This window comes from Cygnus atratus, chromosome 18, assembly GCF_013377495.2.
Source record: "Cygnus atratus isolate AKBS03 ecotype Queensland, Australia chromosome 18, CAtr_DNAZoo_HiC_assembly, whole genome shotgun sequence".
Lineage (NCBI taxonomy): Eukaryota > Metazoa > Chordata > Aves > Anseriformes > Anatidae > Cygnus > Cygnus atratus.
Window position 1 is genome coordinate 4,365,283 of NC_066379.1, and position 15,560 is coordinate 4,380,842.

General features: G+C 59.1%; 1 protein-coding gene across 14 annotated transcripts in view; it reads left to right on the plus strand.

The window, feature by feature from the left end:
* SEPTIN9 (septin 9) overlaps window positions 1–15,560 on the plus strand; it is a 174,274-nt gene that overhangs the window by 72,541 nt on the left and 86,173 nt on the right. For all 14 annotated transcript variants that reach the window (XR_007708973.1, XM_035561910.1, XM_035561913.2 and 11 more), the window contains one exon: window positions 6,416–7,075. Coding sequence is in view for 13 of the 14 variants with exons in the window: in XM_035561910.1 (XP_035417803.1) it covers window positions 6,416–7,075 (660 nt within the window). In the remaining variant the exon portion in view is untranslated. The remainder of the gene's footprint in view (window positions 1–6,415; window positions 7,076–15,560) is intronic.

Here is a 15,560-nt window from a genome sequence, read left to right on the forward strand (position 1 = left end):
GCTGCTCGAAAGGCTTTGGTTAACGGCAGAGCTCTGAACTTGCGTTTATCCCCAAATTTCCTCCGTAATTCAGTTCTTGTTACGGTTTGCACGGTTTACAAAGCACTGCGTGGTGACAGCGCATCGCCACTGATGTCTTCCTGTGTCAGGCCATGAAATCTGTGGAAACTTCTCATTAACGCTGGTTTTTGAAGTCAAAGGAACGGTTTGTGTTTGCATAAACCATTCACGGCAGCAGATCATGATTATATAGGTGTGTTTGTGGCAGCAAACCTATTTTTATGGCAAAAAAAGGTACAAAACCTCCTGGTGCAAGCCCAGGGCAGGACCCAGCAATCCTGACCTCTCCTCCTGCCTTACCCCAAATGACCGGCAGCTTTGGGAAAGTTGCTGAAGCTTCTCGCCTTCGTTTCCCCAGAGGTAAGAGGGGCACCCGAAGCTCTTGTGCTGCTTCGAAGCTGCGAGTCTTGAAGCTCGTGAAGCCCTTGGGAGGGGAGTGCTGGCACGGGGGCTCCGCAGGCTGCCAGCTCTCGGGACTTGCCCGTCCCAGCTGGGTCCTGGCACCGCCGGGAGCCCCCTGCTGCGAGGAGGGGTGGAAGCGTGCCCTGCCGCAGGAGCTTTAGGGCTCGTGCACGCCGTACACGTGGCCTGGGGGTGCATGAAGAGCATCGTGCTTGTTCCCGTAGCCGAGGCGTCTCGCTCCTAAAGGCGTCCTGGATGCTGTGGGTGCTGGTAGCTCCCTGTCGGCATCCCGAGCTGTGGTTTTGGGTAAGCAGCACTAAAAACCAAACCCGGGTGTCCCCACGGTGCCACGGAGAGGATGCCAGCGGGGCCAGTCGAGGCAGGGAGCTTCCTGCTGCCGGGGGACAGGGCTCCGGGCAGCTCGGATGGCCACGAACAGTTACTGGCATGGGGTCTGGGGGAGCCCGCTGAAAGAGGACACCTGCGGCCGCTGCCTCCCCCTTTTTCCTCCCCGGGAACAGGAGGTCGCCATCTGGTAGCAGTTTAGAGAAAGTCAGCGCTCTGAAACGAGCCCATTGTATCGTGTGAAACACCGGGGCGACTGGCTGGCCTATTCCCATAAGGCTCTTATGTGTCTGAAAGCGCAAGGAAAGCTTTCAGTGCTTAAGCAAGCAAGCAAATGTAACCCCTGGGTTACAGAAACCATGTGAGGGGCAGAGGATGTTTAATGGGAAGCAGCTCAGCACCGCGGCAGAGCCCGGGGCTCAAGTTGCAAAGCAGCTAGCGCAGGTCCGGGAGGAGCCAGCATCCCTCTCTGTTTATTTTGGTCTCCTCCAGAGCTCTGTGCATAGAGGTTTCCTTGTGTAGAGCATCCCCTCGACTGTTACTTGGGGTATTCTGTTTAAAAGGAAAAGGAAAGAAAGAAGGAGCAGATGTTCCTCCGCTGACGGCCCCTTCCCACGTGCTGCCTGGGGCAGGACGAGCCGCATCGCCCCCGGTTCCCAGCACCCGCAGGGATGCTCGGAGCCTTGGGGCAGGAGCCACCGAGCCCTTCGTGTCCCCTGGGCGCCTTTGCCTCGATCCCAGGGCTTGGGACGTGGTGGGGGACCCTCCTGCAGGGAGGGGAGCGATGAGATGTGACCCCCAACCTGGAGGGGAGCAATGAGACGTGACCCCCAGCCCTGCCACTTGCCTGTGGCTTCTCTGGAAACTCTTGGCTGTTGTCGTACGTGCTTCTGGGATCTGAACCAGACCTCCGCCCCCTCTCGCCAGTTTGCAGGATCCCCCAAGGAGCAGCTTTAACCGCCGCCGGGACCTGACCGTGGTGCGACCGGGAGGGCGCAGCAGCCACGCTGTGCGAGCATCCCCAGCACGCAGCGGACGGGGACACGAGCGCTTCACTGCTTCTCTGGCAGTGCTCAAGCCCAGGATGAAGGCGTGTGTGTCTTGTGCCCAGCGCCAGGCTGCCAGGGAGCAGCCCATGGGCATTGCAGCCACTTGGCTCGAGCCCCCTGGGTGGGAGAGGCAGGGCAGGGGGGATGGAGGCACCGGGACGGGACGCGGCCGTGCCAGGAGGGGCGCAGGAGGGAAGCGGTGATTCCAGAACGGGGCTTTAAGCAGGGGGAAAGCATCGGCAGCAAGAGGAAATTGTGAAACTTGAAGTACAGATTTGCTTTCTTCCACGTGTCAAAACATTTTCGGAGGATAAAATTACTTCGCAGAGCGGCGACGGCCCCCGCGCGCGCTGGCATTTAGTCCAGCCGGGCTGCCAAGCTGGGGGGTCGAGGCCGGGGGCTCGCAGGAGCTGCAGTTGTGTGCAGGCAGCAGGTGCTGCCACGCCGAGCCCCACGTGCCAGGATTAGTGCGGGGGCTGCCCGGCTGTCCCTGCCTCCAGGGGTTTGGGAAGGGGCCGAGCGAGCGATCCGCAGCCCAGGCACGAGGGTCGTGCTGCCCGGGTTGGGTTGGCACCGAAAGGGAGCACTTGGGAACCTTGCTTTAGGGGATTTCCAGCTTGTTTGCAGTGGGACGGGAGCCACTGCCTTCCCGCGGCACGGATTGAGGCAATGGCTGCCCGAATTGGGTTGGAATCGGTTAAAAGGAAACGCGTGTAAATGACAACCCCGCTTGGCGCTCACGCCCCGCGGCGCAGGCACCTCGAGAGGAAGAGGAGGAAGGGCGATGCTCCGCGCCTCCACCACCAGCCAGCGGGAGGGATGCTGCTGGTGGGGCAGGGGAAGCCCTGCTAACGCCAAACAGCCCCAGGAAAACGTCACAGTGGGGATATAACCCCGCAGCAGGGCCGTCCCGCTCCCTGGAGTCCTCCATCAGGGACGTGGCCCTGGAGCCTGCGGGGACCCCGGGCACTGCCCACGGCTGCCAGCGGGGCCCCAGCACCATGCGGAGCCGGCCTCGGGCTCCTGTTGTTTTAATTAATACGCCAGCTTCCCCGCAGGAAGCCGGGGGAGGGTCCTGCGGAGCAGAGGCTGTTTGCTTTCCTTTCTTGGCTCTGGACAGGACAGGCTATTTTTAAGCTTTTCTCTCTTTTTTTTTTTTTTTTTTAATTTTTTTGGCCGTTGTTTCGCTTCCCAAGCTCTTTCTCTTTTCTGCGCGAGGAGCAGGAGCGAGGCGATGCTGCGCAGGGGAGCTCCGGCCGGGCTGGGGACCGGTGTCACCGGCGGTGGCATCCCTGAGGACCCCCCTCGGGACCCCTTCGCTGCTGCTCCGGGGCGCAGCGTGGGCATGGGAAGCGGTGTTTGGATGGTTCCAGTCCTCTGTGCCCCTAATCACGGCTTTGCAGCTCTTCCTTAGACTTCGGGAACCCCCTTTGTGTCTGGGCTTTGACCTTTTCCTCATTTTTTTTTGCAGCGGGCCCAGAAAGACCTGGAGAAAAGCCATTTCTGGGTGTTGTACCCAGGCCAGCCCTGAGATAAGGGCAGGGGATGGCTGCGCTCCAGGGGCCGTGCTGCGGGTGCGCGTTTGCCCCGGCCTCAGGGCGCTTGGAGAGGTTTGAGGTCAGCAGAAAGGGCTGCAGGCAGCCGCTCCTGCACTGCCACCGCGTTCCTCACCACCAGGTCACTGCTGCCCTCGTTTCTTTCCACGCTGGCAAATCCCACGGGGGCTGAAGGGAGCTGGGGTGATGGGTGGCTCACACCACAAACCCCGGAGGTCAGCGGGGCTCTTCGTATCCAAAACTCGCCGCCAGCTCAGGAAGAAATCCCCGAGCCGCTTGGTGCAGAGAAATTTCCAGAGGGACGTTCACAAAGGGGAGAGACTCGCCAGCATTTCCCTCGCTATCGGGTTCCTTGAGAGCATTTGCTTCAGACGTCTGCTGCTCCAGACATGTCTGTCACTAGGCTGTTAGGCTGCTTTGTTGAGAGGAATAAAACGCGACTGAGTCGGCTGGCAGGGGGAGTGACGAGCAGGTTTTAAAAGCCTGAAGTGGACGAAACCGTGATGCGAAACCTCAGGGAACCGGTGCCACGTGGCCACGTCCTCTGCCGATGTCCCCTTCCCCGTGTGGCTCTGCCTGGGGACAGGAGGGGCTGCTCTCAGGATGTCCCTGCTGCTCCCCTTGCTTCCTGCAAAGTGCAGCCGGGGCTCGATCTGCGGTGTTTGAAACTTGGGGTTCGGGGCAGGTGGCTAAAATGTGATTAGGGGCATGGTGGGGAGTGGGAGTGGTGAAGTCTGCGCTCCCGCTCGGTTTTGGAGAGCTTCGGACCTGTCAGAGCAGCTCTCAGGCTGGGGCTGCTTTAAATCGGTCGCTTGTTCTTGGGTGCTGATAACTGGGGCTTGGATGCAGCTCTGCAGTGCCTGACGTGTGCAGCCTTTTAGGGGACTCAGAAAACGGAGCAGATAAAATGGAGGAAAACGGTTTCCTCGGCAGCTCCTCGATTTCCTCCCCGCAGGTGCGGTGGCCCCGCAGGTGGCAGCCCCCGCGTGGCTCTGGCTGTGCCGCGGGTAACATCCCCTCTCCGTGGGGCAGGACGATTCCCCGTCCTCCGGTTTGTTTCCTGCCCCCTGCCCCTCCTTCCCCTGGGTGTTTTGAGGTGCAGGGTTTGTCACTGCTAGTTGCCCCCCCCGGGGCCCCTCCTGTCATTACTGTGTTACTGGGGGGAGCACAAACGAGCAGCTCGGATGCCGTGCCCGAACGGCTCCGCAGGGTTTCCAGGCTCAGGCGGCCTCTCTGCATGTCCTGCCCCTGGCAGGAGCCCGTCCCATGCACGCTGTTGCTTCTCAGCATTTCCCATGTGGGATTTTAGGCTGCAGTGGGGAGACAGAGGTGTGTGTCCGTGCCCACGTCCGTATGTCCCTTTGTGCTGGTTCCTGGGCATGGAGGGCTCCCAGCAGCCGCTTTTGCGGGGTCACTCACACAGAGCATCCTGGGGAGGCTCCTGCTCCCAGCCAGCATTCGTATTTAATAGTTCTTTGGGTATTCCCCCTAAAAAGGGAAGACAGCCCAAAGCCGTGCGTGTCAGCAGCTGCGATTGCGATCTGCTGGCGGAGCGGAGCCGGGCGGCTGCCACGTGGACGCTTCCCTGCCCCGCTCGCAGCCGGCAGCCGCGGCAGCCGCCTCCCATGGCCGAGCCCGGGGCTGCTCTCCGGCGTGCGACGTGTCTGGGGCGCTGCAGCTCCTCCTGAGCTGCAGGAGAAGGGGGGACCGGGGGTGGCTGGATGCCAAGGGGTGAGGGAAAGCCGTGCACGAGGCTCTCCCCCATTCCTGGCATCCCGTGGGATCTCAGGGCGGATTTTAAAGGCGGTTTCTTGCTGGTGTTGCTCTGTTGGTTTAAAGGGTGCAGGGAATCGTCACTGAGGTGTGCGTCGGGCTGCCCGGGCTGCTCAGCCTTGCACAGCCCAGCCCGACCTTGCCTCTCATCGAGGAGGGGAGCATCAGCCAGCAGGTGGGGGCTTCCTTTGGTGGTGCTCTCTGTCCCCTCTGCAGCTCAGAGCCAGCGAGCCGAAGGTCCGGCACCGTCAGGTTTCCTTAGAAAGGTTCCCGGCTTTGGGGGTTTTGAGGTTTTCAGTCTTTGGCAGCCTGTGCGGACCCATGCGCCAGCTGGAGCCGGACGGCAGGGGTGTGTGCGGGTGTCTGTGCCACCTGCTGGCAACCCAGGCGTCCACGTTAGGGCAGCACGTGGCTCGGGTGGTGGTGGGAGCGGTGTCAGACCCTGCCTGGTGCTGAAAGTGGGGCTCTGCTGCCTCTGGAAGTGTTAAGTGGGAAATCCTCTCTTGAATCTCACTGCTAACTGGTGTTGCATCTCTCTCTCTCTCTCTCTCTCTCTCTCTCTCTCTCTCTTTCTGCCTCTTAATTTCCCTGTTGGTAAAACGGGGGTGATGCTGTTTAGATTTTAGGATGTCCCCAGCACCTCCTGGTTTGCCCCTTCCTTGCACTGGGGGTCTCCTGCTGTTGTTTTTAAAGCACTGCAGCCTTTGGCTGAGATGGACTCTGGGGCTGTTTTTAAGGATATGCGCTCCTGTGACTGCCACCTTTGTTTTTGTTGCCGCGTTATTTGGGTTCGGGGCTCTTCAGAGATTGTTTTCACGTTCCGGACGAGGATTTTGCTGGCAGCAGTCACCGGGAAGCCGGTGTTTATCTGCGCATCCTCTGGACGCGAGAGGCAAAGGAAAGAGCTCGGAGCGGGGCTGCTGAGCCCTGGGCTGCGCCGTGATGGGGAACGGGGTCGGGTGGGCTGGGGGGCGGTGTAGGGGAGGCTGGCACTCCGGGTTACGCTTCTGGGGTTGAATTTCCTGGTCCAAGTTCCAGCTGTGCCTCTGGGATTTGTAGCTTCTCTGAAGAGGCAGAGCCTGGCCCTCAGTCCCCAGAGGCAGTCAATGGGGCTGTGAATCCTCGCGTGGCAGCAACAGGGCCACGAGTCTCAGACGGTTCCTGTAAGTGTCCCTTGAGATGCATAGATGGCCGGTAACTAAATTTTGCATTCCCGTTAATGTCTTTCAGCTCTGAAAAGATCTTTTGAGGTCGAGGAGGTAGATCAGTCTTCAAATTCCTCCACCCCACAAAGACGGACCCCGAACCCCCTCCTCAGGTCCACGGTGTCCAGCTCCACGCAGAAGTTTCAGGAACTCGGTGCGAGGAATTCGGAGCCGCCTGCCAGGCATGCAGACCCCACGGGCCAGCGATCCCCCAAGCCCTCTCTGAGGAGAGTGGAGCTCTCTGGACCCAAACTGCCCGAGCCGGTGTCCAGAAGAACAGAAATCTCCATTGACATCTCATCCAAGCAGGTGGAGAACTCCACCTCGGGCTTGTCGAGGTTTGGCCTCAAACGAGCAGATGTGCTGGGGCACAAACCCCCGGAGCCCACCCCGCGGAGGACTGAGATCACGCTCGGCAAGCCCCAGGAGCCAGGGCTCCGCAGGGCGGAGGCGCCGGCCTCAAAGATCCCCGAGATGCCCCAGCGCCGAGCCGAGATGGCCAATGCTGCCCTGCCCGACGTGGCCACCAAGCGAGTGGAAATTCAGGTAGCCAAGGCTGCCGAGCTGCCAGCCCCGCCGGCGCGGCAGGCCGAGGGGTTGGAGCCTGCCCCGGCCCCGCAGCCGCCCCAGGCAGAGCCAAAACCGCAGCCAGCGCTGGTCGAGAGCCCACCAAAGAGAGAAGAGGGTGAGTACAGCTGCGGACGGGGGTGGGAGGCTGGCTCACGGCTGCCTTCGCTCCTCGCTGCAGGTTAAATGTCTGTGCAGGGTGCTGAGCCCGGAGTGCTGCTGACGGCTGCTCCTCCAGCCCAGGCAGCGATGGCTTTCGGGGCTGGGCTCGGCTCTGGGCTCACACGTGTCTGAAGACATGGATGTTACGCTTGGTTTTATTCGGGCTGAAAGAGCTGTCAGTTGGAATAAGAGATGCTATCGAGCCCCGAAGAAATAAAATGGGAGAGTGCCAAAAGCGCGCTGCTTGCAGAAAAGGGCGCTCGGGCCAGCTCGGGCTCTGCCTGCAGACCCAGCGCCTGCGCAGCGCCCAGAGCAGCCTCTGGTGGGCTGGGGAACGAGGTGGTTGTGGAGGTGTCGCTGGGATGGTTTTTGTTCATCTTGTTGCTCGGCGTTGTGGGGCAGAAACAGCCTCCTGGTTAGCAGGGGGCAGGGTGTTTTGTTCTCCTGGCCGCTGCAGCCAAAGCCTGATAACACCACGGACCAGAGCCACTGTGACCCGCGAGCCCTGCCTCACGTTGGCTGCGTCTTGTTTTCCATTCAGCCTCTGCTGGGCACTGAAGCCAGCGCCCCTCGGGCTCCAGCTGAGGTCTGAGCGCGACTTCAGTGGTGGCTCAGCCTGGGCCGCCCTGCCAGGCGCTCTGTCCCCAGCACCGGTGTGGATGATGCCCAGGACCCGTTTTTTTCCCTGCGCTTGGCCTCATCCTGCTGGGTTTGGGCTGCGGGGAGCTCCCCGGGCTCTGGACTGCAGACAGTTGGGCGCTTTAAGAGCAGGAGACCTTCTCAGCTGCTGAATCCCCCAGCTGCCCAGGGGGGAAAGGGAGGGCTCTTTGCATCAAAAAGGACTCCAGAAACCCAGGGCAGCTGCTGGGGATGAGTTTTACCAAAGAGCCCAGCTGTCCGGGGTCTGCCTGACAGGGCAGGACAGCCTGGCACTGCCACAAAAGGGGCTTTCAGTCTAAATACGGCTGAGAAGAGACAGAAGCAAAGCTGCAGGAGCGGGAAGGGCTCTGGCTGCTTCTCCCCCCGGTCAGCACGGGCACGCAGCCCGGAGCCCCTGCCCCTCGCCCACCCGGGGGTGATGCCGGGCAGGGGGCGGCATCTCTGCCTGCTGCTGACACAGGAATTTGGGGGAGCTGCACTCTGGGGGTGCCCCGCGGGTGGGTGCAGAGGCGTGCAGCCCTGCTCCTTCTCGGTGTGGGACACCCGAGGGATGCTCGCGTGGCACAGACACCCTGGGACTGCTCGCCTTGCGGCTCCCTCGCGCCGGCAGCTGAGCTGGGGGTGCCGTGAGCAGCCCCCAGCCCCGTGCCGGGACACGCAGCCCCCAGCTGCTGGTGCTCAGCTGCGCTCCCTCGTGCTGAACCCCTTGTCCCAGCCCTGCTGCCTGCGCTGGAGGTATGCGGGAGAGCACGTTGTGCAGGAAGAGGGCAGCTGGAGGAGAAGGGCCATCACCAGAGAGGTTCAGAACAAACCACAGAGGCAAGCAGCAATCAGAGCTGAGCCTCGTTAAGGTGGGGGGCTGAGACCGCTGGGGAGCAGCGGTTCTCAAGGGGGGAGCAGCGCAGGTGGGGCCTCGGTGGGGCTCAGGAACACAAAACATTGCTCCCCACCTCTGCTTGCCCTCCCTGCCTCCTTCTCACGCTCTGCTGCACACCCTGAGGAGCAATGCCTGCTTCCCTGCAGGGCTTAGTGTTGGGTTTGAGCGGTTGGTGACGGGGACACAGGCCACACGAGTGGCTAGGACGCACTGGGCGAGGAGGTGACGGGGATTGCTGTGCTCAGAGAGGGTCAGAGAAGCTGGGGCAAGGTTTCGCACTGGGCAAATGCAAGGGGAGAACATGCCAAGGGGAGAAAGAGGCACGAGCAATTAAAAATGGTGCTGGGAAGTGCTGCTCCCAGAACTGCGGGCTGCGGGGCGGTGCCAGGAGCGGGCATTTCCTTTGGGTTTCGGTGCTCAGAAATGCCCGCACTTTGTTGCGGGGTGGTTGCCTCCACCCAGCCTTTCCAATGCTTCTTGCGGAGCCCCAGGACACTGAGCGCGACCTCCCTTCAGCTGGAGGCACCCGGCTTCCCCGAGGGCTCTCCATTATGGGACCTTCCCCTGCTCAGAGCTGGGTGGTGGTGATGCTTTTGCTGTCTGGGTGAAGCGCGTATGTGCTGCCTCACCCCTGGTGCTGCGGCAGGCAGGAGCTGCACTTGCTGCCACGCCAGAAATCCTCCTGGTGCCATCTCCAGGACCTGGGAACTGAGACCACGAGCGGGCAGGAGCGACAAAGGGATCCCTGCGGAGCCCAGACAGCAGCGCTGCATCCAGTGGCATCTGCCAGCCCTTCACAAAAGGGGTGCTTTGGGGGCTCCCCCCGCTGGATGCAGGACAGGCTCATCCTGCAGAAGAGCATCCTCCTGCCCGGGCCCTCCTTCCACCGGTGCCTCCCGTCACTGAGCTGGGGATGTGAGAGCTCTAAAAATAACCCCGTAACTCTGTGCCCGGGTACATGTGCTCCCTCCAGCCTACCCAGGCGGGTATGCAGAGCCGTGCCTGTGCTCGGAGGGGGACTGCAGAGCTGTCCAGAGCCGTGTCCCTCCTTGGGGGGGCACCAGGTGAGGGGCCCCCTGTTCGGCTGCCACGTGCCCGAGTGGGGCGCTGCCTGGCACAGCCCGTCCCTCGGGAAGGGGACCTGGAAATCCCGGCCAGGGTGCCAGAGGTTGGGTAAATGCCAGGCTTAGAAACGTTTTCAGAGGCATGTTGAAGATTCACAAGTTTGGGGTTGTTATTTGCGGGCTTGTGAAGCATCACTGGAGTGGATTACTCATCCAGGAGGACGTCTTGTTTGCTGTTCTTTGTGTCCTGCAAGCTGGTGATGGCTGGGAGGGGAAGGCATTGTTGGTCCCAGCAAGGTTAATGTTTTTCATGACAGCTTTATCCTCTATCTGTGCTTCCCCCAGATCTGGACATGTTTATATTTGGGGTTGAGGCTGGCTGTAGGATCTCAGGGGACAGATGAGAAGTGATCCCAGATGAGAAATGGAAGATGCTTTGACCTGATGATTTGATTTGATCCTTTTTGTCTCTGCCCATGGCTTCGCTGCCAGCGCCTCCCCTTGCCCCTCTCCCTGCTCCTGCACACCAGGAAGGCCGTGGTGGTTCTCCCTGGGGTCCTTCCTCCCAGGGCGGCTCCGCAGCTTGGGTCGGTGAATCGAGGTAAATGTGGTGAATAATGGGAATCTTCACCTAAAACAGGAGCCTGACTGTCCTCTGCAGTGGCCGTGTCGGAGCCGTCAGTCTGGACAAAGCACATCTCTGCACTGATCCGTGGTGGTCCGTGGGTAAAACCGACTGCAAAGCGCCTGAGGTTCCAGCTTGTTTGGAGCCTTGTCCCATTGCTGCCCCCTGGTCCCCTTGGGACAGCCACCTTGGTGCCAGGGTCTCTGAAATAGCAGCGAGGTCCCTGCTCCTCTTCTTCCGCAGAAAAAGCATGACAACTTCAGAAGAATGAAGCAGCTCAACTTTTCCACTCTTTTTTCCAGCCCTGGACCCCTACGGCAAGCCTTGTCTTCAGAACTTGCTGTTTTTCACTTGGAGGCTCCGTGAGAGTGAGCAGAGAGGGAGAGGGCTTTGCGATCCGCAGCTCTCCTGGGGGAGGATGTAGCCAAAAACTGGGGACCCTTCGCCTTGGCCATGCAGCGAGCATTGAGCCACCAGCTCGTAGCAGAGCCTCGGGCACCTTTCCTTTGGTGCCCTTCTGTAGGGATGAGAGCAGGGCTGGAGCAGGGTTTAGAGAGATCCAGAGACTGCGAGCATGGCTCTGCCCACAATAAAGAGGCCAGGCCTGTGTGCATAAACAGTGAGTAATCATTTCCAGCTCCCTGAGCTGCACAGCAATGTAACTGTATGAAGAGATTAAAGCTGTAGGGAAACGTTTCCTTAAAACCAGCTGACACATTTGGGCTACGTTATGGGTAGCCTTTTTTCTTTTTTTCTGTTATTATTTTTAACAGGAAAGCGCCTCCAGCCCGAGATCCCAAACAGAGAGGCTGAATGAGAAACGCAGAGAGTCCCAAATCCGCGTGCTCGGGGCAGGCGCCAAAAATGAGATAATCTGGAAAAACGGAGCCCTGCCGTGCCAGCCACTTGGAAGGAAGGCGCACGAGGAGCCTGCGTGCGGGGGAGATGCTCGTGTCCCCTCGCGGGGACGCTGCCTACCCCGGCAGCCACGCGAGGCCACGTGCACGGCCGTGTGTCTGCGCGGGGAGGGCAGCGGGGGCCTGGCAGCTTTCTGATTGCTCCTTCCCACGGTGCTCTCTTCCTCTTGTCTCTGCAGGGAATAGCTCAGCTTGTTTTGGGGGTGTATTTGGGGCAGGAAAGGGGCCAGGGGATGTGGATGTGCTGGCACTCTGCTGCGCATCCTCGCCCACCGTGAGCACTGCTCCCAAACTCGCAATGTGTGGGCTGCCGTCGTGTCCAGCTGTGGTCATCGGGGTGAGTGTGTGCATTTGTGTGCCCATTGCTGTGTTTCCTCTGGACGCCTTCAGGGTGACGTGTGGGGGAGCCAGGGCAGTCCCCAGGCTGCTGCTGTTGCCTTCTGCGCTGTGCAAGACCTGCAGGAGATGCGGGCCGTGCTTCGGAGACGAATACAAACGGGGAGTTCATCTGCCCCACTGCAGGTCCCTGAGGGCCTGTAGTCAAAGCAGCGATCTCAGCAGCTGGATTCATTATGTGAAGCAGTAGGTTCCCATCGGAGAAGTGACAGCTCCCCCTGCCCTGCCCTGCCTGAGAGGGGAACGGGACGAAGCCGTGGGTGCTGAGCCGCGGGGTGCTCGTGGCCCTGCGCAGTGACCTGGCAGGGCTCTTCCATGTCTGGTTTGGGGCCGGGGACAGGATTGTGCATCAAGGACGAGGTTGTGCATCGACATATGTGCTCCCAGAAACCTGCAGGGAGCGTGTAAGGCTGAGTGTATGCAGGTAGAGGTCAAAACCTCCCGGTGCAGGCAGAAGGTGACCGGCAGTACCTCGGGGCACAAGGCCAAAGTGTGGGCCCCACAGGCCTGTGAGGTCCCATGGGGCTCCTCATGGTGGACTTGGAGCCTCGTGCGGCTGCAGGGCCCTTCCTGAGCTGCACCCAAGCCCGTGGGTGAGCACTGCGGCCTGCTGCTGGGTTTGCTGGTGTGGGAACGACGCTGAAGGCCACGGGACCTGCAGCCATGGCCGGGGGAGGCGGGCGTCGCATGCAGGCCGGGGCGAGGACCCGCTCTGTGTGCCTCGTGGTGTCGGCACATCTGAAGCGTGCGGCAGTTGTGCTCTGGGACGTGCTCCCCACCCTTGAGCTCCTCTGGCATCTTGAAGCTTTCTCACATTTAGGTTAATCATCCTGCAGGCTGATAAGGCAAATAAAACCCGTTATCTTGACCGAGATAAAAACAAAGAGTTTGCTTTGATCTCTTGCAGTAAGGCCCGGCCCCTCATTTTGTGTCTTGGCCAGGGGAGGGAAGTGATGGCAATGGTGATGAACCTTCTGCAGCAAAGAAATAGTTTTCTTCTGAACTATTTCTAGAGCTCTGTCCCTGCCTGAGATGTTTCTGTTGGCCAGCAGCTGAGAGGACACCGCAGGCTGGGTACGGTGCCAACGCCATAAACTGATAGAGGGCCTGAGGAACTGCATCGAGATGGTTCAGAGATAAACTTGTTTGGGGAAGATCAAACGTTGTTGTGACCAAAGAAGATAACTTGACAGCTGGCCAGTTGTGTTCCTTGCTCCCCCAGCAAACAAACAGCCCCACAGACGCTTTTGTGTTGTCCAAGATGTTGCAGTGGAGGCGAGGGGAGCGTGGCTATAAATGGAAGAAGCAGCTCCTCTTGGATGGCAGCCTGTGCTTGCCTCCCAGCTGCTCGTGAGGCTGCTGCAGCTTGTGCAGGGGGCTTGGGGAGAGGGCTGCTTTCCTTCGGGTTAGGTCAGTTTGGGGCTTCTGTTTCATTGGTCTTCTAGATGGCTCTCAGAGTGGAAGCAACCTGGATTTCTGTAGGATCACACAAATATTTCCCTCCTCAATTGTTTCTTCTTGTCTTGGCATGAAGGCAGCAGAGAACATACGGAGAGACAAAGCCAGACTGAAGGGACTGCTCCAAAGCGTTGTACAAACAGCAGAAGTCTGCATATGTTTATGAATTTATGGAAAGCACATAATTTTAACAAACTATGTAAGGTCGCTGTGCCAGCTCAGCAGTGGTGACATGGGGTTTTCCACTCGCTTGGCTCCTCCTTGGTTTGTATTGCCTGCAGTTTCTTCTGCAGAAGTAGCGGGTCGGTCTTTGCATAGCAAAGGCAATTTGTTTAATGGGGATTATAAATGACTAAAAGCATCTTTCGACGTCTTGAACTCCAAAGATTGTTGATGCTTTAGCAAAAATGAGCATAACCTTGGATTTGTGTTCTAGCTTGTCAGCCCCAGAGACCGTGTCCAGGCTGTGTGTGAGCTGGGGGTCGTGGCAGCCCCGGCCCTTGTGAGGTCTGGAGCTGCAGGGGCTCCGTGGTGCACCTCCAGCACGGCCCCTGGCTATCGTATACAGGGGGCATGGAAATATTTAGTGGGAGCTGAGCACCTGCCTCCTTTTGCCTCTTTGTGAGCAAGAGAGACCTGTGCAGGGAAGGGTCCTGGTGGCTCCATCTGTGTGTGCTGTGCTGTGTTCGCCCCGTCTCAGCGGAGAGGTCTGTGCTTGAGCTAGCCACCTGCATGTCCATCTGGGGCTGGTGCGAATTGTGTCTCCAAAAGGCTTCTTTTTCTCTGCTGAGTGTGAAGAGAGAGACCCTGTGCGCTCAGTTCAGCTGGAGACGCATCCATTTTGGCAAGACACATTTTCCCCTTGGCTGTTATTTCCAGAGACAGGGGTGGAGAAGGATGCTGCAGCAGGACAGACCTGTGCGAGCCGGTAGTCCCTGGTTATCCACAGTGCTTCATGGCCCCCTTGCAAAGCTGCTCCCCCTTTGTCAGTTTTTCTGCCAACGGGTGGACTATCATTTACTTAGGTTCACGGATCAGACTGTCTTTGATGCTTATCGACAATACTATAAGGTTTTATGATGGCTCTGCCTTCTCCCCTTTCCTCCTCTCTTGCTGTGCGTGGAGCAGGACGCACGTTCCTCCCCTCTCTCAAATTAAAGCTCAGTTTGGGGAGCTCTCAGCCAACGAAGGTTAGATGGGAATCCCAAATGGTGCCGAGGAGAGGGCAGTGATAAAAGTTAATGATACGTAAGGTCTTTAAGGAGCTTTCTCAGTCATAACTGTACGATAGCTCACTTCTCTTAAATTGTGGGGCTTTTTTTACTCCTTTTAACTCCAGCACAAATGCAGCAGGGTGTATTTCATGTGTGACGGGTAGCTCTGGAGGGGACTGCGGGTACTGCCCACCCAGCTTGGGCTGGGACCCAGCCTGCTTGCTTCCCTTGCATGTTTTGGCTCTAGAGGGAGTTTTTGTTTACTCTGCATGGCATTCTCTCTGATCCAGGAGGCCGTGCTGCTTTTTACTAATGCACCGAAGTGCTGGTGTCCTCTGAAGCCTTCTGTGCTGGTACGTGGACGTGCAGGATGAGTCCCCGGTTACAGCCTTTGAAGCTAGGACTGTGCAGCTCCTGCCGTTACGGCACGGAGGGTGCTGTGCTCCATTGCATGTGCAACGTGTTTTGGAAGTTCACTGCCACCTGTAGCGGAAATAAATTCAGGGACTGGGAGCCTGGAAAACATTGAGAAGATGGCTCAAGGTTGGGTGGTAGGAGAGCCTGGCCAGGAGCTGCTGTTGCCATTCACTCACTCATCACCTCGGGTGAATCCCTCTGCCCTTTACCTGTTCCAGCTTCTTCTTTCCTAATAATGAGCTGGTGGATGTGGCAAGAGGCCTGGGGTTTGGTCCTTGCATGGACTCCTTCCTCCATCCGGGAGAGGTCCTGCAGCCAGCCCGGGGGAGAGGGAGGATGTCTGCCTCTTTCTGCATCAAGCCCTCTCCAGGCTGCTCCGCTCTTCTGTCTGCTTTCTCCTAAATTTGAAAATCAGCGGGTGGTCTCCAGAAGCCCGTGTGTTTAGTGATCTGTTTTCCTTTTTCTCTTGGATTTTCTTGGGTGGTTAGATGACAAGGGTCTGTTCAGGGCTGCAGTGAAGTCATTTATGGGTGGTGCAGTATGCAGCCCAGCTGTGGTGGCCGGCCACACACAAAGGGAGGAGGGCAGTGGGTGCGATGTGCAGTGCTGGGGGGGGGGTGAGGGCACGGGGTTTGGGGGTGGCAGCGCACCCTGCGTGTCCCCAGAGCCCCCGGCTGGTTTCCTCCAGTGCTCTGGAGGCACGTGGTTCACCAAGGTCTGCAGCGGAGGGAAGGAGAGCGCGGTGAACTCTCAAATTTGCAGCGAGAAGCTTGGAAAGGGAACCTGAGGGCACCCAAAAGGCTGCAAACCCAC